Source organism: Theropithecus gelada, chromosome 5 (genome assembly GCF_003255815.1).
Source record: "Theropithecus gelada isolate Dixy chromosome 5, Tgel_1.0, whole genome shotgun sequence".
Classification (NCBI taxonomy): domain Eukaryota; kingdom Metazoa; phylum Chordata; class Mammalia; order Primates; family Cercopithecidae; genus Theropithecus; species Theropithecus gelada.
This window is the reverse complement of record NC_037672.1, coordinates 9452865-9476214: the sequence shown is the minus strand read 5'-3', so window position 1 is coordinate 9476214 and position 23350 is coordinate 9452865. Positions and strand designations below refer to the sequence as shown.

At 42.0% G+C, this 23350-nt stretch overlaps 1 protein-coding gene across 1 annotated transcript in view; it reads left to right on the top strand.

Moving 5' to 3' along the window:
* The window catches only part of CLNK (cytokine dependent hematopoietic cell linker), a 190845-nt gene extending 177717 nt beyond the window's left edge, over nucleotides 1–13128 (top strand). The window contains exons 18-19 of the mRNA XM_025386090.1: nucleotides 2212–2367; nucleotides 12727–13128. Coding sequence (XP_025241875.1) covers nucleotides 2212–2367; nucleotides 12727–12873 — 303 coding nt within the window. The 3' untranslated portion in view covers nucleotides 12874–13128. The remainder of the gene's footprint in view (nucleotides 1–2211; nucleotides 2368–12726) is intronic.
* The last annotated feature ends 10222 nt before the right edge of the window (nucleotides 13129–23350 follow it).

Sequence of the window (23350 nt, the reverse complement as noted above, 5' to 3'; positions counted from 1 at the left end):
TAGTATTACCATTATTATATATCTATAAGTATTCATTATAGAAATATATAATTGTATATAGCTATTATAAAATATAGAGTATATATCATAATTTATTATTATAGCTATAAATCACTATATATATTATCTATATTTATCATGCTTTTTTTTTTGAGACAGGGTCTCACTCTGTCACCCAGGATGGAATGCAGTGGTGAGATCTCAGTTCACTGCAACCTCCGCCTCCTGGGTTCAAGCGATTCTCCTGCCTCAGCCTCTGGAGTAGCGGGATAACAGGCACATGCTACTATGCCTGGCTGATTTTTGTATTTTTAGTAGAGATGAGGTTTCCCCATGTTGGCCAGGCTGGTCTCGAACTCCTGACCTCAAGTGATCCACCTGCCTGGGCCTCCCAAGTGTTGGGAATACAGGTGTCAGGCACCACACCGGCCTCTATTCTTCATAGATCACTTATAACCATCTATACAATACACACAATTACACTTACAGATTTTTCATTTTCATTATATAAATAACACAATGTAACTACAAAACTAAGCCTGGTAGATGTGTTCATGTTCAGGAGGACTGCTCCATTTCTCAGTCTTTTACAACCAGATCTTAGTATCATTCTGAATCATTCCCTGGAGTGTACAAATTATTTCTAATCATTGTCCTGTTCTCAGCTTTTGGACCATTTGACGCTGTTGACCTGCTTTTGGAAACCCTCAGTCTCCACCTCTTGGCTTCTGTCACTCTGAATCTCCTGGTCTTCCGTCATCTTTCAGACATCTCCAGGCCTTTTGTGTCTTCTCTTCCTTGCCCTGTACTTGCCCTCACCTCAACATAGGCTACAATTCCTCCTCCCATAAAGGGCCTCTCCATTCAGTTTGATATCCATGACTTAGAGGCCCCATGTCTCTTTCAGGAACCGTAATCCTGCATAGACATCTTTGCACATAGAAGTCCAATTTATTAGATAAAAGCTTTCTCTGCTCAAAGCCTGCTGTGGCTCCCACTATCTCTAGAATAATACCCAAGCATCAGGCAGAAGAGGAAATATGTGAACACTGAGAGATGAATACATCAAGAAGCGAGCTGGAGAAGGGCTTTTCCATGTAGGAGTAGCAAATGTGGCATGGTTCGGCTGTGACCCTACACAGAGCTCATCTTGAATTGTAATCCCCATAATCCCACGTGTCTAGGGAGAGACCTGGTGGGGGTGACTGGATCATGGGGGCAGTTTCCCCCATGCGGTTTTAGTGAGTGAGTTCTCGTGAGATATGATAGTTCTATAAAGGGCTCCTCTGCCTTCACTCCTCACTCTGCTCTCTCCTGCTGCCATGTGAGAAGGTCCAAGCTTGCTTCCCCTTCGCCTTCTGTGTGATTGTAAGTTTCCTGAGGCTTCCCCAGCCATGTGGAACTGTGAGTCAATTAAACCTCTTTCCTTTATAAATTACCCAATCTCAGGTATTTCTTTATAGAAGTGTGAAAACAGACTAATACATCATGCAAAATCTGGGACCCCCAAAGCAGATGATGCCTTTGGGAAATGGTGGCTTAGCTGGGGCCAGGAGCCAGAGGCAGAAAGCTGCAGGAGCAGTGAGAGATCAAACTGCAAGATAGGTTGGTCATGCTAAGTTCATGGGCACTATGCCCAGGTCAGTAGGAAATGATGAAAGTTTTTTTCTTTTATGTTTTTGTTTTTGTTTCGGAACCGGAGTCCTGCTCTGTTGCCCATGCTGAAGTGCAGTGGCATGATCTCGGCTCATTGCAGTCTCTGCCTCCCAGGTTCAAGTGATTCTCCTGCCTCAGCCTCGTGAGTAGCTGGGATTACAGGCACGTACCACCACCACGCCTGGCTAATTGTTGTATTTTTAGTAGAGATGGAGTTTTTCCATATTGGCCAGGCTGGTTTCAAACTCCTGACCTCAGGTGATCTGCCTGCCTTGGCCTCCCAAAGTGCTGGGATTACAGAGGTGAGCCACCACACCTGGCCTTGATGAAAGACTTTCAAGAAGAGAGTGTCAAGATCCAACTGGTACACATCTCAGAAAATGACAAGAACCCATAGACACGCAGACACTCAGTACAAACTTACTGAATTAAAGTGGTTTACCCAAAACTAAATCCATCTGGGAATCTCATGCATGCAAACATCATTGTTGCCACCATTACAAGGGCAGAATGCTGGCATGCCTGAAAAGATGGCTGTTACTCTTTTTGTTTCAGGATGGTACTTTCTTGGTCCGAGATTGTTCCACAAAATCCAAGGAAGAGCCCTATGTTTTGGTTGTGTTTCATGGGAACAAAGTCTACAATGTAAAAATCCGCTTCCTGGAGAGGAATCAGCAGTTTGCCCTGGGGACAGGACTCAGAGGAGATGAGGTGGGTATAACTCAACAGCCTCCCTGTTCCAGACTAAGCCCAACAAATAAAGGGAGAGTTTGGGGGATGTCGCCCTGGAGGAGGAGGATGCTGCCCTGAAGAAGGGGGATGTAGGCTGACCTCCCCACCCCTTCCACAAATATCTGCACATCTTACACTTTGGCCTACCAGGCCAGCGGCCAGTTTTGACCATTTCATGTACCCCCATTCCCTGCCTTGCCTATTAAAGAAAACTCATTCTACAAGACACATCTAAACTCTGCCTCCCAGGAAGCCTCCAGAGGAGCATACACTAATGCCAAATTCCTTTCCCTCCTCAGCACTGAAATGCCCACTGCAGACATTTCTGATGTCTGTCGGAATTCCTTAACTATAGATTTGTGTCCCCAAAATGAATGTGAAACCAGCCACAGCATTCGGGCTATGTTGAGCATGCCTGTCCTCAGTACAGATCTGCTGATGGGGGCGAAAGAATGAATCAATTAAAATATTCGTGAATAACAGAAATCGATCCACAAGAAAGGGGAAATTTTCACTGAATATGTATATGCCAGGCCTAGTCTATCTGCATTATTATTATTATCATTTTGAGACAGAGTCAGACTGTCACCCAGGCTGGAGTACAGTGGCATGATCTCAGCTCACTGCAACCTCCTCCTCCCGGTTCAAGTGATTCTCCTGCCTCAGCTTCCCGAGTAGCCAGAATTACAGGCATGCACCACCAAACCCAGCTAATTTTTATATATTTTTTAGTAGACATGGGGTTTCACCATGTTGGTCAGGCTGGTCTCAAACTCCTGACTTCAGATGATCTGCCTGCCTCGGCCTCCCAAAGTGCTGGGATTACAGGCGTGAGCCACTGTGCCTGGCCAGCATTATCTTATTTTGATCCTCCACAACTCTTTGGAGTCATGATTTTTCCTATCTTAGATGTAGGAAAACTGAGGCTCAGAAAATTAAATAAATGGCCAAAGACACACAGGCAGTAACGGAAGGGGGAAGGAGAGGCTGTTCTTGTAACTCTTCTGTTGATGAAGGAAGGGGTAAAGGAAGGAAGGAACGAAGTCAATTATGAGCCACCATTTCTAAGGATGTGAGCTCAGGCCGGTGACTTAACTTCCCTGGGCTTTAATTTCCTCAAATGTAAATGTTATTTTAAAGCCTAGACTTCAGTAATTTAGTGATTCCCATTTAGCATCTCCAGGTTGCAGTTTTATCTGTGGGTGTGCATTGTTAGGGGCTGAATCGTGCCTCCCTCACTCCAAAAAACCCACACGTTGAAGTCCTAACCCCCAGTAGCCCAGAATGTGACTGTATTTGAAGATAGGGCTTTGAAAGAGATAATTAAGGTTAAATGAGGTTATTGGGATGAGTCCTAATCCAATATGACTGATGTCCTTGTGACAAGAGGAGACACACACAGAGGGGCGACCATGTGAGGACACGGGGAAGGGACGACCATCTGCAAACCAAGGAGAGAGGTCGTGGGAGAAAGCAGCCTTCCAACACCTTGGTCTTGGGACTTCAGCCTCGAGAACCGCGAAGAAAGACATTTCTGTTGTTTAAGCCCCCTCGTCTGTAGTGCTTAGTTACGGTAACCTTGACAAACGAATACAGGATAAAACCAGAACTTTCACACAGATACCGACTGTTTTTCAACAAGTAACAAGATAGGGCACATTGTTAGGGCTGCCAACAGGCCTCAGGTAGGCACACGTGTGAAATTGACGTGCAGGCTGCATAAAGATTCCAGCTTAAATCCCGTGTCTGACCCAGAGCACTTTTTTGAGGCTCGGAGAGGAGTAGTTAGCACCTGTGAGGTGACCATGGGGTCAGTTCACCACCCTTTGCTACACCCTGGGAACACTGTGACATGAACAAGTGCATAAGTGAATCCATAGTTTAATACATAAATCTACCAGTTACAGTCACATTAAGAAAGTGCTATGTTAACACGAAAGAGAGAAGTGGCCAGTTCTTCATTTTGTGGAGAGGATTGACAAGTTAATAAATGTAAAACACTTAGTGCCTGGGACCTATCAAGGCCATGATAAATTTTAGTTATATTTTTGTCACTATTACTGAGTCATTTTAATAAGTAGGATATAGTTCCCCTAAGATACCTATGGTAATGGACTTTCCAACTCAATGTCCCTTGATCCTCCTATATCTTGTCTCAGCTCATAGAATTTCTCATCTTTAGGAAAGCATTATATAATTCTTATTTCTTTATTTATTTATTTTGAGACAGGGTCTTGTTCTTGTTGCCCAGGCTGGAGTGCAGTGGCATGATCTTGGCTCACCGCAACCTCTGCCTCCCTTGTTCAAGCCATTCTCCTGCCTCAGCCTCCCGAGTAGCTGGGATTACAGGCATGTGCCACCACGCCTGGCTAATTTTGTATTTTTAGTAGAGATGGGGTTTCTCCATTTTGGTCAGGTTGGTCTGGAACTCCTGACCTCAGGTGATCCGCCCACCTTGGCCTCCCAAAGTGCTGGTATTACAGACATGAGCCACCGCGCCCGGCCAGGAAAGCATTATATAATTCTTAAATGCTTGGGTTTAAGGGGTTTTTTTCCTCTGAGAATAGAGGACGTGGACATGGTGTGCCTTTGCATGTGCCAGGCCCTTGGGCCAAATGCTGTTTAATTTGCTCTCACATGGAGTTCTTGAAAAAGCTCTGGAAAGGACATCTTAATGAACCTCATTTACTGGTGAGGAAACTGAGACCTGAGATAGTTACAGCTTTTTTTCCAACATGCCCTACTTTGGTCTGCTAATAAAGAAAAGGAAGTAGAGTCACTCTGTGATAATATCCTAATAGCTTAATCAGACTGTCAGCCGGTTCACTGACTGTCTCGGCAAATAAGGAGCAACTCCTATGGCAGGCCATAGATTAGACCCTCCGCCTCCAGATGAGCTGCTCTAATTACTGTCACCAAGGAACCCTGAGAGAACCAAATGTCTGTTTTAAGAAGCTCCTTTCTGTGTTCATCTGGAATTTTCTCCTCCTTTGCATTCCCTATTTTTTTCCCATATGTGTTGAACATACATTTCCACAGGTGAAAGAATGAATCAATGAAAGCATTCACTAATAATATAAATATATATACATAAATCAAGCAATGAGAAAGAAATCCAAGGCAGAATCTGAGTTTTGGTGGGGTTTTATATGCACTAGAGCTATTCTGTGCAGTTAGCCATTAATAATTAATTCGATCTATTGAATCCTCATAGCCAACCTCTGGGGTAGGTGCTGTCAATATTTCATTTTAACAAACTGTGACACTGAGGTACAGAAATGCTAAGTATCCGGCCCAAAGTCACAGCTAGTAAATGGCAATTCTGGGATGCAGTATGTTTTGCAAAACATTGACTTCCATTACCAGTTGAAGGTATGCAGATTCTTGGCGTCTTGAGCCAAAAATTGGCAAAACACACAAACAAAGCAAGGAAAGAATGAAGCAACAAAAACAGAGATTTATTGAAAATGGAAGTGCACTCCACAGGATGGGAGTGGCCCAGGCACAGGGGCTCGAGCACCCTTACAGAATTTTCTGCGGTTTAAATATCTGCTAGAGCTTTCCATTGGTTACTTGGTGTTCATCCTATGTAAACGAAGAGGATAAAGTAAAGTTACAGTCATTTACTCAGTGTAGGCCCTATGTAAATAGAAAGGCTATATCCTGTCACAACTGAAGTGTTTCCATTTGATTTGGTTCTAGGAAGTCCTTAGATTCCCTGCCTCCAGGCCCTATTCTCATGTCTCGCTTCCATAGACAGACTCAAATAACACTGTGGCAAATACAAGTAATCACCCACCCGTTTGAAAACACTGCAGGTTGAATCACAGTTAAAGAATAGTTAACACTTACTTGGAGCTTACTGTGTGCCAGGGAGTGGGTAAAAAATGACAATTCACAGGTGGTTTCTTCCTGCCTTCCCTCTGAGGGAGATGTGTAAGAGAAAGAGGGTCTGGATTTTACTCAGTTCCCTCATGCTTTTCACAGCCTGAGCCTTTTGTCTTGCTGAGGAAGAATCACACCTCTTTAAAACAAGATTAGCAAGACTGTGCTAAATGCAAGCCAACAACTAGCTACTTTAGCCAGGGTCCAATTAAAGAAAGCATCTTCACCCAACTCAGCAGGAAAAACATGAGAAACAGCATCTTCAAAGATTACTTTAATTTCATGTCGTTTTGTAGCTATCTTGCCGCTTTTGAATTTAACCACACAGATGATGCAGCAATGCCTAACTCTTGGGAGTTATTTTGAGTGTGACATGAGTTGATGTAAATAGTGGCAGACACATAGAGGCAGGTGCTTAATAAGTACCACTTCCCCAGAAATTTCGCGGTTTAAAACAACTGAAATGTATTGTTTCACAGTGCTGGAGGACAGAAGTCCAACATCGTGGTATCAGCAGGGCCACACTCCTTCCGGAGACTCCAGGGGAGAGTCACCCCTGACCTCTTCCAGCTTTCCGCAGCTGCCAGCAATCCTTGTCTTCCTTGATTTATGGCCATGTCTCTCCAGTCTCAGCCTCTATGGTCACATGACCGTCTCCTCTCTACGGTCACGTGACCCTCTCCTCCGCCTCTCTATGGTCACGTGACCTTCTCTTCTCTGATCAAAATCTCCCACTGCTCCTATCTTATGAAGAAACACATGATTGCTTTTAGGGCCTACTGGGATAACCTCGGATAAGCACCCCCTCTCAGGATCCTTAACTTTATCCTGTATTATACCATATAAAATAGTATTAACTCTTTTATAATGTAAGGTCATATTCTAGATTCTGGGATTAGGACACGGACATATTGGGGGGAATCATTCAGCACCCACTGCTCATTTACTTATTTATTGTCCGAGCATTAATTGTAGGCCTACAGTATGTTAGACTCAGTGTTGCATTCTGGGAACACAGAAAGAGTCATGTCAAGTCCCTGCCATCCAGAGAATATCCTGTTCATCTGTGCCGATCTCCGTAGGCACCTAAGCAAGAATGAGATTGGTAGAACACCGGCCCTAGCCAGCCAAGGAGGCGCCTGCCTTAAACAACCTGCAGAGCTTAACTGCTGCCAAACATCGGCCCTGCATCTCAGTTTTATAAGTCATGCTTGTCAACACTTCTGTGAAATCTCCGAGAAGGGAGATTTCAATTTCAATTTCCAGATCTTTCCTTTTTTGTTCTACAAATGTTTATATGTTTCTAAAAATCACCGTACATGTTTACATGATAAACTAAACTTAGACTAGAGAACAGAGACAATCAACCCATGGGTTTTTTTCACACCTTCCCTGTCTGCTTCCTTCTCCTCCTGCTTGATTGGCATTTATCTCTCTTTCTCTTTTCTCCCCCTTTCCTTCTTTCACTCTCATATGTGTACCCAAATAGATTTCTTTACTTTTCTGGAAGGAAACATTGCCCACAGTTCATACATACAACAAGCACAAAAGGTTTAAACAAATGGGCCAGGCGTGGTGGCTCATGCCTATAATCCCAGCACTTTGGGATGCCAAAGTGGGTGGATCACGAGGCCAGGAGTTCAAGAACAGCCTGGCCAACATGGTGAAACCCTGTCTCTACTAAAAATACAAAAAGTAGCTGGGCGTGGTGGCACGTGCCTGTAGTCCCAGCTACTTGGGAGGTTGAGGCAGGAGAATCGCTTGAATCTGGAAGGTGGAGGTTGCAGTGAGCCAAGATCATGCCACTACATTCCAGCCTGGTGACAGAGTGAGATTCTATCTCAAAAAAAAAAAGAAAAGGTTTAAACAGATGTTAAGATCTGATATTAGCAAACATTGCTTGTCCCCCTGGAAAAGATTATTCAATATGCAAGAGCTTAAGTATAATCTTTTTTAAAAGTCTCTTCAGGACAATATTTCAGTTTTGACCCCATCATTAGAAACCAATAATAAGAAAAGACCAGGTCGGGCACGGTGGCTCATGCCTGTAATCCCAGCACTTTAGGAGGCCGAGGTGGGTGGATCACTTGAGGTCAAGAGTTCAAGACCAACCTGGTCAATATGTTGAAACCCCATCTCTACTAAAACTACAAAAAGTTAGCTGGGCACCAATGCACATGCCTATAATTCTAGCTACTTGGGAGGCTGAGGAAGGAGAATTGCTTGAACCTAGGAGGCAGAGTTTGCAGTGAGCAGAGATTGTGCTGCTGCAATCCAGCCTGGGCAGCAGAGTGAGACTCCGTCTCAAAAAAAAAAAAAAAAACAGGAAAGACCATGTGACTAATTGCCCCTGTCTTGCTTCCTACCACCTGTTAAAATTAATGAAATGTCATCCATGTAGCAGAATTTTAAAACAATTAATAGCAAATGTATTATTTGGGGACAATCTTTTTTTTTTTTTCTTTTGAGACTGAGTATCACTCTGTCACCCAGGCTGGAGTGCAGTGGCGCAATCACAGCTCACTGCAACCTCTACCTTCCGGGTTCAAGCGATTCTTCTGCTTCAGCCTCCTGAGTAGCTGGGACTACAGGCATGCGCCACCACGCTCGGCTAATTTTGTTTTTTGTATTTTTAGTAGAGATGGGGTTTCATCATATTGGTCAGGCTACTCTCTAACTCCTGACCTCGTGATCCACCCGCCTCGGCCTCCCAAAGTGCTGGGATTACAGACGTGAGCTCCCGAGCCCGGCCTGGGACAATCTTAAAGAAAACAGGAATGAGAATAGGAGAGATAAATCATCTTCCCTCTGAAGACTAACACTAGGAAAGATTTCCTTTTATCAATGTGGATTTAACCAATTTTGTGAAAGAGTTCTACCTGGAAAGTTTTTGTTGTTTTTGTTATTCACTTTTTGTTTTATCAAGCATGAAGAAAGAAAAAGAAAACTTTGTGCTTGTTTTAAAATTGGAAATGAAATACAGAAAATTCTTCCTTTCCTAAAGGCTTACAGTAGTGGTCTGTAAACTTCTTGGTGATTTCATTGCTCTCCCGTGATGTTCTTGGAAAATCTAGAAGGGAGGAGTTAATCGTAAGGCCTGGCATGTACTGAGCACTCACTGTGTGTCACGCTTTCTTCTAAATGCTGTATTGCTTATGCATCAATTCCATTCTCACAAAGAACCTCAAAGTTAGGTCCTGTCATTACCATCACTGTTCGTAGAATAACTGAGGCACAGAGAATGCAAGAAACTTGCTGACAGTCACACTGCTAGTGGTTGGGAGAGCCAGGCTTTGAACTCAGGCATTTAGGCTCCACAGGCCCTCTACTTACAATTACCCTGCTGTAGTAGGAATTAATCTCCCCATTGGACAACGGGGAAAGTACCTTACCTTAGCATCAGGTGGAAACTCATATTTATTGTATACATAACATGGGTGGTGGTATAGTCTGAATGTTTGTATTCCTCCAAAATTTATGTGTTGAAATCCTAAGCCCTAAGGCGATGGTGTTAGGAGGTGGGGACTTTGGAAAGTGATTCAGTCTCGAAGGTGGAGCCCTCACAAATGGGATTCGTTCCCTTGTAAAAGAGTGCATTGCTCTTTGGACCATGGGAGGATACAGCATTAAGGCAAGAAAATGGGCCTCTCCAGATACTGAATCTGCCAGTGCCTCAATCTTGGACTCCCCAGACTCCAGAACTGTGAGACATAAATTTCTGCTGTTTCTAAGCTGCCAGGTTTATAATACTTTTTGTTGTTGTTTGTTTTTTAAGATGAAGTCCATCTCCCAGCCTGGAGTGCAGTGATGCGATCACAGCTCACTGCAACCTCTGCCTCCCGGGTTCAAGTGATTCTCCTGCCTCAGCCTCCCAAGTAGCTGGGATTACAGGCACATACCAGCATGCCTGGCTAATTTTTTATATTTTTGGTAGAGATGGGGTTTCACTATGTTGGCCAGGCTAGCCTTGAACTCTTGAACTTAAGTGATCTGCCCGCCTTGGCCTCCCAAAATGCTGGGATTACGGGCGTGAGCCACCAGGCCTGGCCTAGTATTTTAACAGGCCAAACACACCAAGTCAGACTGACACATAGGTTATCTCACTGGAAACTGCTGCAGATCCAGTAAAGGTTTCAGAGGGACAAGGGACTTACGGATTGAACCAGGACTCTTTGGGTGTGAAAAGACAAACCCCAATTCAAATGAGCTCAGGCAGGAGAGAAGGAAATTTGTTATAATGTAACCAGAAAGGACAGAAATGGACTAGATCCAAGGACTAGTTAACATCAAGACATTCCCACTCTACATTTCTTTCCCCACATTTTTGTCCCCACTGTGGTATCTGTTTGCTCTTCACACCTCCCGGCATAACGGTAGGAAGGAGGAGATGACCCTGGAAGTCACATGTTTTTAGCGTTTTAGTTGCTTTCTGTTCAGTGCGCCACTAAGAAAAAATAATGTCCCCTCCCAACAGCCCCGAGGGAAGCCTCTGAGTGACCTGGTGAGGTTCTTATTAAGCCTCAATTAACAATTTTCACAGCACACATTTCTAAATGAAATTATTTGTTTGCATAGGAAATTATTTTCTGCCAGCTCCCAACAGAATGTCATCCCTGTGAGGCCCTAACTGGTCAATCTCATTCCCCGTTGGCTATTCTGGAGGCCTTCCAACATTTCTGCGCCTAGGATGCCCTGGGCAGAGGAAGGAGTAGGCAAGACCAAATCAGAGGCAGAGTAGCCCCCACGGAGGTAGCTCCCTTTCTTCAGGCTGTGTCATCTCTACCTTGGTTTGTTGGAGCATCAGAGGTCACAAGCTATAGGCAAAGTTGAAAAATAAAAAGAAATATCCAGAAAAGTGAGCCTTCATTCCTGGTCTCACCCTCCCTAGCCGTGGGAGACTCTGAGTAAGGCAGTCCACTTCTCTGAGCTGAAATTCCCTTAGCTCTTTAGGGAAGATCATTCCCCCTGCCCTGTTCACCTCACAGGCTTGCTAGGGAGGATCCAAGTTGTCTTGAAACATGGGAGGCAGGTTGAGCAAGCTTTTCCTAATTATCTCCCAATATTCTCCTTCGGGAACTCATCCAAACTCACCTAATCAGAATTACTGTATATGCAGAATGGACATTGAAGACTCAGAGAGGGAGAGGGTGATAAGGGGGTTAAGGAATGAAAAATCACCTAGTGGGTAATACAATGTATATTATCTGGGTGACGGGTACACTAAAGCCCAGACCTCACCACTATACAATTCATCCACGTAACCAAAAGCCACTTGTACCTCTAAAGCTATTGAAATTTACCATATGTGCTCAAGTTTTCTCAGTACCCTGTCCTTATGCATGGCCCTGTACATTCTCTGCTTTTAATGTCTTTAAACCCTCCTGTCTACTTATCTGGCATGACCCATAACATAGCCCATTTCAAGTCTGCATCCTTGACAAAGCACTTCCCCATTTCCCTAAACCTGAAATAATCTTCCTTTCCGTTAAATTGTCATAACACTTTATCTGTGTATCTAGAAACACTGAAATCTGCAGCCACCTCATTATTTCACAAGAAGCTCAAGGAGGGCAGCTGAACCGGCTAAGCAGCCCTGTGGTTGTCCCTATTCTTTCTATGTATACTAGAATTCCTCAGACTTCATTACTGGAGAGCAAGCTCACTGCAGGCATTGCCCTCCAATTTACTACATTCGAGCCTGAATCTTCTATATTTTTGCTGGTCAGAGCTAAGGTTGAGGTTTGGGAGGCAACAGAGATTACAAGGCTTGATTGCTGTGTAACTAACCCACCTAAGTCACTTAAGTTAGAAAGGCTGTGATAACAATAGAATAGAACTTGACCAGTGTGATCTGATTCCAGAGAGGGAAAACTCCCTGTGTAGGAAATTTAAAGAGCTGCCATAGGGCTCACTTTTGGTCATCTCAAGAACTTTTTTTCTCCCTTATCATTCTTATCACTCATCCTTCAAGCTTGCCATATTCTTTTTAAAAACTACTTCTAGTCGGGTGTGGTGGCTCATGCCTGTAATCCCAGCACTTTGGGAGGCCTAGGCAGGTGGGTCACCTGAGGTCAGGAGTTTGAGACCAGTCTGGCCAACATGGCAAAACCCTGTCTCTACTAAAAATATAAAAATAAGCTGGGCGTGGTGGCGCATGCCTGCAATCCCAGCTACTTGGGAGGCTGAGGCAGGAAAATCGCTTGAACCCGGGAGGCAGAGGTTGCAGTGAGCCAAGATCACATTACTGCACTCCAGTCTGGGTGACAGAGCAAAAAAATGTCTCAGAAAAAAACAAACAAGAAAAAAAACCACTGCCTGAAACACCGTTACCATACAAAAATTGTTAAATTGGTTCACCTCTTCCCTGTGCAAAATCAAGCACCTTAGCTATATTTTAACCTACAGAAACAAAAGATATTTTAAAAATCATTAACTTTCTTTTCTGTGTTTCAGAAGTTTGATTCAGTAGAAGACATCATCGAACACTACAAGAATTTTCCCATTATACTAATTGATGGGAAAGATAAAACTGGGGTCCATAGGGAACAGTGTTACCTCACTCAGCCATTCCCTCTCATCAGACACCTCTCACCTCTGTAGCCTGGTCTTTGTGTTATCTTTGGTTTACTGGATTCAGCGCTTCCATCGTTTTCATTGATTTCAAAAGATTATTGCCTGTGCCTTCAAGGGATGACTTTTTTGACTTTGTAGAAAAGAAAAACACCCTATAACAAAGTGGAAAATCAATCATGGTTTTGAAAGTTCAAACCACAGAGAAAATATTTATAACATGCAAAAAATAAAAACATTCTAGTAACTGGCCACTGGACAATAACTAAAAATAAATAAAAACTAGGGTTTTAAAAGTATCTTCTAAATAACAACAGAAAATGCTATCAACATAGCTATTATGTTCATGATATAGGCGAGCAGCAAAGGGCACCAGAAGCTATTGCTTAAATGTTTGCAGCCAGCGCAGGACACGTCAATGGGAAATTCCCAAATCTGTGCTCTTTACAGGGCACTGTGCTGCCTTTATGTCAGTCGTTGGGCCTTATACATCTACAATGTGTGGATGATTTCTTACACTAAAGATGTTGATGAATATTAGCTCTCTTTTATTGTAATCCTAGAAATTCAAGTATAGGGAAGAAATGTGGTATGGAAAACCAGCAATTGTGAATGTCACCTTGAAGACAGAAACTGAAAATATTCTGACCAGGGTGTGAAACAGCCAAGGGACCAGCCTCCAGCATCCTCTACTTTGAGTAGCTTTAAGTCAAATGGAAGTAACACATTCATAGTAAAGAGCTCAGATTATATCCTACACTAGCCTTCAGGCGAGCATATGTCTGAGGGAAACTAAAAACTGTATTAACAATTCCAATTATGGACTTCCATTCAAAGACACAGAAAAACTGTCCTCAAATTAGTGCTAATTCTTGCAGTAACATTGCACATGCCATGATATTATTCCCTGTAAAGGTTAAGAGGATTTAATTTTGTTATTGTTTTACAATAAAGATGAGGAAGCAGAGGCTCAAAGAAGCTGTCAATCTTAATATGAGAAGAGAGCCCAGATTGTCATCTGCTTTGCCTGGCTCCATGCAAGCTCATCTGCCCAGGTACATTCTCTGCGCTGTGGCATTTTACAATCAAGTTGAAAAGCTAATTTTAAAAAAAAAAAGAGAGAGAGAGAGAGAAGGATAGAAACAATTACAAAATACAGATTTACCACCTTAAAATAAACAAACTCTTCTAGTGGGAATAAGCTTTTTTAAAAAAGATACTGTTGAAAATAACAGTGTATCATGATGCCAAATGGTACCAAAGCTTACATAGGAAATTCATAGAGTATGTAATGGTAGCATTGATGCAGAAAGAAAACCAAAAATAATTAAAAGGCAATAGAAGCAAATGAAAACAATAAAAACAATGCACAGGATTCTCTCTTTTGTAAGACAGCAGACAATGAGCTCTCTGGGAAAAGTTCTTAGCATCTACCCATCATCCAAATACCCGCTCAGATGTTCTCCTTTCACAAGGTCAATGTGAAGTGATGCCTATAAGTTACATCAGGAGCATTTAATGAAGAAGCTCTTTGTAAAACTGGAACTTTTGAGACCCAACTGAGCCTATCGTAGAGTATGCCTGCAGAGGATTACACAGAACCAAGAGACAAGAGTGTTTATATTGGAGCTTGGATACGAAAGAACTCACTGGTCCTGTCAGAGCTAAAAGCTGTATGGTTGCTGGTCATTCTCTACTGGAATTCAACAAGCCGGGGACAGTGTGGAAACAAGGACTTTCCAGAAGGGCTCCAGGCTCATATCAGGAAAGAATCTGACCCTCACCCTAAAAAGCTACTGGAGATTACTCATACCTCCAACTCACTGATTCATTGAGGACATGCTATTCAATGCTGTGTTCTCAAGAAATATCTATGAGTCCTCTCAACCATTGTTGTTGATAAAATAGGTGAATGTCAGGTGGAGGTTAGCATTTGATAAGGTGTACGTTTGAAATAATGTTTTATCACCTCTTCTTCATAAATACATGATATAATTCCAAGAAGAAAAAAGAAGTAGAAATTCAGCATCCTTAAGATGACAGAAAGAATGAGGAGGAAAAGGAAAAAAAAAAAGAAATTAAGCATTTTGCAATAAAAAGCTCACAATATTTTTATGTATTTGAACATTTCCGTAAAAAATATAAAATGGAAAATATTGACATGGGCTGCTTCGGGTGATTGGGGTTTGAGGGACTGTGTTAGTCAGGTTTTCTAGAACTCAAGACACCAAGACAAAGTTAGAAGTGCAAACACTGATTGGAGGTTAATGTTTGAGAAAGGTAAAAGGGAGAAGAAACAGAAGTATGGGTATGGGGTGGGCTTTCAGGCTCCCACCTGTGAGAGGGAAAACGGGAGGTGTGGGGAGTGAGGAGAAAAACCATGAGATTCAGACCCAGCTCTGGGAGAGTCTTGGCAGGCTCATGGTGAGGCCCATAGCAAAGTTTGCCCAGAGAGGAGAGAGTGTCATGCTGGGCAGAAATGTCTGGGTCTTAGTGCCCCACCATGTTAAGTCATCGTCTGGGGCTATCCTGGGGGAAAAAAAAAAAAAGACTTGCAAACGCTGCGGACAATCCAGAAGGCACAGCTGGAGGCTGTCCACTAACTTGCTGGCCAGAAATTTCTTTCAACAGAGACTGAAGTGACCCACCTCTGGCCTGCCACAGCAACATTCTCACATCACTGTTTTCAGTGTTGATCGTAGTAAGGACAATCACATTTACATTTTCCTTGTAATGGATGATTAAATAATAAGGGTATATAAATTTGATTGTATTTGTTTCTTACAGCACTTCTGTAAAGAAGAGAGGGCAGCTCTCTCTAATGCATTTTATAATTGAGGAAATTGTACCTCATTGGCTAAAATCTCACAGTGACACAGTTGTGACTAGAACCAAGGTCTCCATATGCAATTATCCTATTCTTGGTCTACCTGCTTTATTAGATCTGTAACTGAATATTCAATGATTTGGATTCGGCATGCTCAAATTCCAGTGTTTTAATCCCTTTTCAACCATTACCTCATGTTTAGTTTAAAAGTATCACTTGATATCTAGTTTCAATAGAGTAATAGAATTTTAGCTTTATCCAATTACAGCACTTATGCTTTCTAGATTTTTTTTTTGGACTAAATAATTCTCATTCCGGATAAATGTGCATAGCCCTCATCATTAGTCACGTACTGTGTTAGCACGTTTGTGTACTGCATGTGTATTCATTACTAAGCACTATTGTAGATGCTGAAAATAGAGCAGTGAATGAGTCAGAGAGATAGATGACAAATAAATATACAAATAAGATAATCTAAGTCAGTTTCCCATTACTCAATTGGATTTCTATTTTAACACTTATCTCTGAGTGCTTGTGGGGTGATGCCAACATTAAATGTTTTGATGAATCTCCTTTGAGATGGCTTTGAAAAGTCCCGAGTCAGAAACTTATTTATGTGGGGTGTGCATGTGTGTATGTGTGTGTGTGTTTAAGTAACTGCATCATGGCTGAAATCAGTTAAATCTCCTGTTCTAATTACTATGGAGGAATCAAATGAACCCCATTGTCAAATGTAGCCAATTATGTATGTGTGTACACAAATATAAATTTTTACGAGATAGCCTGTATTGTATATTAGCATTATATTTGTATATCTTTTTATTCTGAGCAATATTTGTTCTAGCTAAGCACATTTACATTCATAATTTACAGCCTTACTAATTTAAATAAAAGCAAATATGTAATTGAATGTTATAATTTTCTCTGTCTCTGAGTACTGAAGAAAGAAATTCAAAACATAGTTTAATTTTGTTTCATGCCCTATTACCCCTAAAGCCCTTTTGAAATTATATTTAGGGCAAATTTAGGATAAAATTACTAGAACAATTATTGACATACGAGCATTATGCTGGACTTTGGAGATAAAGACAAAAAAGACACAATCCCTGTGATTGTGAGCTCAGAGCCTGGCCGGCAAGAGACACATGTAATAGCCATCTTAATATGTGTAAGTTAATATTTCATTGTGGTTTTGATTTGCTTTTTCCCAATGATTAGTGAAATTGAGCAACTTTTCATATGCCTGTTGGCCATTATCAAAAAACAAAACATAACAAGCGTTGGCAAGAATGTGGACCAATGGAAACCTTGTACATTGTTGGTGGGAGTGCCAAATGGTGCAGCCACTATGGAAAACAGTACAGAGTTTCCTTAAAAACTTAAAAATTGAACTATTATATTCAGCAATCCACTTCTGGGTATGTATCCAAAAGAAATGAAATCAGGATCTTTAAAAGATATCTGCACACCCATATTCATTGCAGCATTATTCACAATTATTCCAAGATATGGAAACAACCTAAATGTCCATCAAAAGTGAATAAATGGGCTGGGGATGGTGGTTCACACCTGTAATCCTAGCACTTTGGGAGGCCGAGGTGGGCAGATCACTTGAGGTCAGGAGTTCGAAACCAGCCTGGCCAACATGGTAAAACCCCATCTCTACTAAAAATACAAAAAAAAAAAAAAAATTAGCTGGGCATGGTGGTGGGTGCCTGTAATCCCAGCTACTCGGGAGGCTGAGGCAGGAGAATCACTTGAGCCCGGGAGGCAAAGGTTGCAGTGAAGTGAGATCGCACCACTGCACTCCAGCCTGGGCGACAGAGCAAGACTCTGTCTCAAAAAAACAAAACAAAACAAAACAAAAAACAAGAATGAATCAATGAATGAAGAAAATGTGCTATATACATACAATGGAGTATTATTCAGCCTCAGTAAAGAAGGAAATCTTGGCATCTGTGACAAGGTGGATGAATCTGGAGGACATCATGTTAAGTGACATAGCCAGGCACAGAATGACAAATACTGCATGACTCCACTTACATGAGGCATCTGAAATAAACTCACAGAGACAGAGAGTAGAATAGTTGTTGCCAGGAGCTGTGGGGAGAGGGAAATGGAGAGTTGTTGTTCAATGGGTATAAAGTTTCAGTTACACTAGATGAAAAAGGACTAGAGATCTGCTGTATAGCATTGTACCTATGGTCAACGAAAATGTATTACCTACTTAAAAATTTTTTAAGAATGCAGATTTCATGTTAAGCATGTTAAGTGTTCTCACCACAAAAAGGGAGATGGGGTAGTAGGAAATGTTTGGAGGTGATAGATATGTTTATTGCCTTGAGAGTGATGATGGTGTTATGATTGTATGTGTATCTCCAAACTCATTAAATTATATACATTAAATATGTCCAGTTTTTCAATACATCAGTTATAGCCCAATGAAGCTGTGTTTTTTTAATTTTTATTTATTTATTTATTCTTTGTGAGACAGAATTTCACTCTGTCACCCAGGCTGGAGTGCAGTGGTGCGATCTCGGCTCACTGCAAGGTCCACATCCTGGGTTCACGCCATTCTCCTGCCTCAGCCTCCCAAGTAGCTGGGACTACAGGTGTGCACCACCATACCCAGCTAATTTTTTTGTATTTTTAGTAGAGACGGGGTTTCACCGTGTTGGCCAGGATGGTCTTGATCTCCCGACCTCGTGATCTGCCCGCCTCGGCCTCCCAAAGTGCTGGGATTACAGGCGTGAGCCACCATGCCCAGCTGCTGTGTACTTTTTTTTGTATTTTTTTATATATATATTTTAAAACGATGATAATGCATGTTAACAAGATCATGTAATGCAAAATAATAGATTTGGTAATTATTTCCCTTGTACCACCACTGCATTGGGAGGCAGAAATGGAATGTGTGGGGGAGGATGTAGTTGGGGAAAGTTTCCCAGAGATGTTCAGGCAGAGACTTTAAGGGTGCGCCCAGAATGCAAGCTTTAGAATGAGTTTGTCCAACCCTCAGCCCATGGGCCACATGCAGCCCAGGATGACTTTGAGTGTGGCTCAATACAAATTTGTAAACTTTCTTAAAACATTAAGGGATTTTTTTTTGCTTTTTTTTTTTTTTTTTTGAGATAGAGTTTTGCTCTTTTTGCCCAGGCTGGATGCAATGGCGCCATCTCGGCTCACTGCAACCTCCGTCACCCGGGTTCAAGTGATTCTCCTGCCTCAGCCTCCCACGTAGCTTGGATTACAGGCGCTTGCCACTACGCCTAGCTAATTTTTTGTATTTTTAGTAAAGACAGGGTTTCACCATGTTGGCCAGGATGGTCTTGATCTCTTGACCTCGTGATCCACCTGCCTTGGCCTCCCAAAGTGCTGGGATTACAGGCGTAAGCCACTGCGCCCAGCCATTTTTTTTAAAGCTCATCAGCTATCATTAGTGTTAGTGTATTTTATGTGTGGCCTAAGACGATTCTTCCAATGTGGCCCAGGTAAGACAAAAGATTGAACACTCTGCTTCAGGTGTACAAGCACGTTGCCCATTATTGGGTACTCCTGCTTTAGGGGCACTAGTCTAGGCCATGGGGAATAAAGCAGTGACTACCTGTTTGAAGGGGTAAGTGCATACAACAGAAGCATCATCTGTAGAGAAAGAACAGATGATTTATTAAGTTGTTCTGGTTAATTTGGCTCACCATATAGAAAAAATACAATTATGTCTCTACCTCAAATCATATAAAAATACACTTCACATGAATCAAATACTTAACAGCAAAAAGCAACCATTAAATTGAGTCTTACATCTTTGTCTAATAATTTTTAAGACTTTGAGATAGGGAAAGAGTTCTAAGACAAAAACATAAATCATCAAGGGAAGGATTGATAGATTCATTATACCAAAATTTAAAATGTTTACAAAAGTTAGACAAAGTCAAAAGGCAATTAAACAACCTAATATGTATGAGCAAAGGCTGTAAACAAGTAATTCATACACACACACAAAGCTGGAATGTCTTAACTTACCCACTCCTGTAAGTCAAGAAAATTAATAACAATTAAGTACAATTAAGAAAATTAATAGGCCAGGAGCAGTGGCTCACGCCTGTAATCCCAACACTTTGGGAGGCTGAGGAGGGTGGAACATGAGTTCAGGAGATCAAGTCCAGCCTGGCCAAGATGGTGAAACCCTGTCTCTAATAAAAATACAAAAATTAGCCAGGAACGGCAGCACGCGCCTGTCATCCCAGCTACTCGGGAGGCTGAGGCAGGAGAATTGCTTGAACCCTGGAGGTGGAGGCTGCAGTGAGCTGAGAGCATGCCACTCCAGCCTGGGCAACAGAGCGAGACTCCGTCTCGAAAAAAAAAAAAAAAAAAGAAAAGAAAAAGAAAAAAAATGAATAAACAACTAGCAAAAATAATCAAAAACATAAGGAAAAGGACACATTACTAACAAAAAAGAGAAAACAACCGATACTACAGACATTGAAGGGATATTAAAGAACTATCAGAAATGCTTTTATTCCAGTGGAGTTGAAATAGATAACTTTACAGATGAAAATCAATACAAGAAGAAATAGAAAATCTGAATGGCCCTTCATTGTTAAAAGAAATGAGAAGCTTTCCCAAGAAAAAGTCTCTAGACCCAAATGAATCCTATCAAACATTTTTAAAAACTAATATCGAGTCAGGTGAGAAGCAAGCCGAGCTGGTGTAGAGACTTCTTCTCCCAGAGGGGCCTCAAGAGAGAACAGTTAGCTATGGCTCCCTGATTAGAAAGGATCACCCAGTCCTGTAAGTTAAGACATCCAGCTTTGCTATTGTGTGTCTATTACAGCTGGTCGGTGATGGAATTTACAGGGGATGCCCATAGCCATTGTCATGGAGCTATCAATAAAGACAAATGACATGGAGCCTAATGGAGCAGAGTGGGAGATGAGGTCTGGCTTCCCTGGTCCCTAACCCCTCAGCACTAGACAACGGACCCATACAGAGGGAGATTTCAACCTGAATGCCGAAAGAGAGGCCTGAAGCGTGAGTAACCCCCATGAGAATGGCAAAGGGCTTCCTGGCTACCTATTTGTGAGGGTTAATACTGAGAGTCAACTTGATTGGATTGAAGAATACAAAGTATTGATCCTGGCTGTGTCTGTGAGGGTGTGGCCAAAGGAGATTAATATTTGAGTCAGTGGGCTGGGGAAGACAGACCCACCCTTAATTTGGGTGGGCACCATCTAATCGGCTGCCGGCGTGGCTAGAATATAAACAGGCAGAAAATTATGAAAAGAGAGACTGACCTAGCCTCCCAGCTTACATCTTTCTCCCATGCTGGATGCTTCCTGCCCTCAAACATTGGACTCCAAGTTCTTCAGTTTTGGAATTCGGACTGGCTCCCCTTGCTCCTCAGCCTGCAGACGGCCTATGGTAGGACCTTGTGATCATGTGAGTTAATACTTAATAAACACCCCTTTATATATATATATATTCCATTAGCTCTATCGCTCTAGAGAACTGGAACTAATACAGATTTTGGTACCAGCAGTCCATTAGATGAAAGTAAAATGGGCAAACGAACCCTAGAACATTCCTCAGTGCTTATTGGGAGGCCTGGCAAGGGATGATCACCCAGAAGACTCCCCAGCATTTCCAGATTTCATGCGGCTCTGACAGCTACTTCTACGATAGCAGTCAGAGAAACGTTAATTAAAATAGCAACTACATAGCACTTTCACCCATCACACTGGATGAAATTTAACATTCAGATAATGTCAAAAGCTGATGAGGATGTACAAAATAAAATTTTCATCTACTAGTTGGAACATCAATCAGTATAGCATTTTGGAAAGCAATTTAGCATTATTTAGTAAAATACAAAATGTATGCACCCACTGTAATAAGACTTCCAATTAAAACATAGCTAAATAAGAGGTCAAACATGGTGACTCACACCTGTAATCCCAGCACTTTGGGAGGCCAAGGCAGGCAGATCACTTGAGGTTAGGAGTTCAAAACCAGCCTGACCAATATGGTGACATCCTATCTCTACTAAAAACACAATTACCTGCACCTCCTGGGTTCAAGCAATTCTCATGCCTCAGCCTCCTGAGTAGCTGGGACTACTGGCGTGAGCCATCACACCCAGCTAAGTTTAAGGGTAAATAGTGACTCCAATCTCCAAGCCTTTCCAAGTTTTCATAATGGGAATCAGCTTGATTCTTATTAAGTTTCCTCCTATCTCTTATTTACTATTTTAGCTTCCTCTATTTTGTTAACTCAGTTATCATTTATCCATTTGACTTCCCTCAACCAAAATTTTGTTGACATCTGTCTTCTTCTTCTTCCATGTCTTCTTTCATTTCCTTTATCCTACTTTTTTTTTTTTTTTTTTTTTAGACGGAGTTTTGATCTTGGTGCCCAGGCTGGAGTGCAATGGCACGATCTCGGCTCACCGCAACCTCCGCCTCCCGGGTTCAAGCGATTCTCCTGCCTCAGTGTTCTTATCTTTCCAATTCCTTTATTGATTTTGCCACTGCACTCCAGCCTGGGCAACAGAGTGAGACTCTGTCTCAACAACAACAATAAATATATAGCTAAATAAGGACATAACTTTGATCCCTGTAGAAACTCAGTTATAATCAGAAAGTTCAATAAGAACCAAGCTGATTCTCATTATGAAAACTTTGAAAGGCGTGGAAATTGGAGTCACTATTTACCCTTAAAAACTGGCAAAGGGACTGGGGTGAAAAGAAGAGTTATTCATCAACAGGCATTGTAAGAATCCATTAAAATCAACACATCCCTCACCCAGGAACCAGAGGTTTACTTAGCCAGGATACCATCCTTCCCCAACCCTGGCAGCCATCAAGACAATGCATCTCCAGGAAATATTTTGAATTAGGCATGTAAGATACAGTTGAAAGTGGGAAATGGGTGCTGTGTTGAAAAATACAGTTGAAGTGAAAGTCTCATTACCAAAGTTTAGAACCGCAACCCCTTTTAAACATTTGATTCCAAGGAGGAACTGATAGAATTATAACCCTAAAACAAGAGAACAGAGCAGTTCTGCTACAAATGCTGATCCTTCCTAAAGGACATAAAAGAACAGACTCCTTCATAAAAGAGCAGATTCCCACTCTATCATGCTGCAGTGGAGCTCACCCATGCCCATACAAGTTTCTATTCATGTGTTTGTGCCTCATTCTTAAATGTGAACTCTGAGAAGCTTGAAGGAAAGCTTCTAATGGGAAAGACATGGTTTTTTGTTTGTTTTTTGTTTTTGAGATGGAGTCTTGCTCTGTTGCCCAGGCTGGAGTGCAGTGGCGCCATCTTGGCTCACTGCAACCTCCGCCTCCTGGGTTCAAGCAATTCTCCTGCTTCAGCCTCCAAAGTAGCTGGGATTACAGCCACCTGCTACCACACCCGACTAATTTTTGTATTTTTAGTAGAGTCAGGGTTTCACCATGTTGGCCAGGCTAGTCTTGAACTACTGACCTCAGGTGATTCACCTGCCTCAGCCTCCCAAAGTGCTGGGATTACGGGTGTGAGCCACTGTGCCCGGCCAAGACATGTTTTAAAATGCTACAAACCAGAAAAAAAAAAGGAAAACTCAAGGGAGAGAGATAATATGTGATGCTGGAAAAAAAAAAAAAAAAAAAAAAAAAAAAAAAAAAAAAAAAAAAAAAA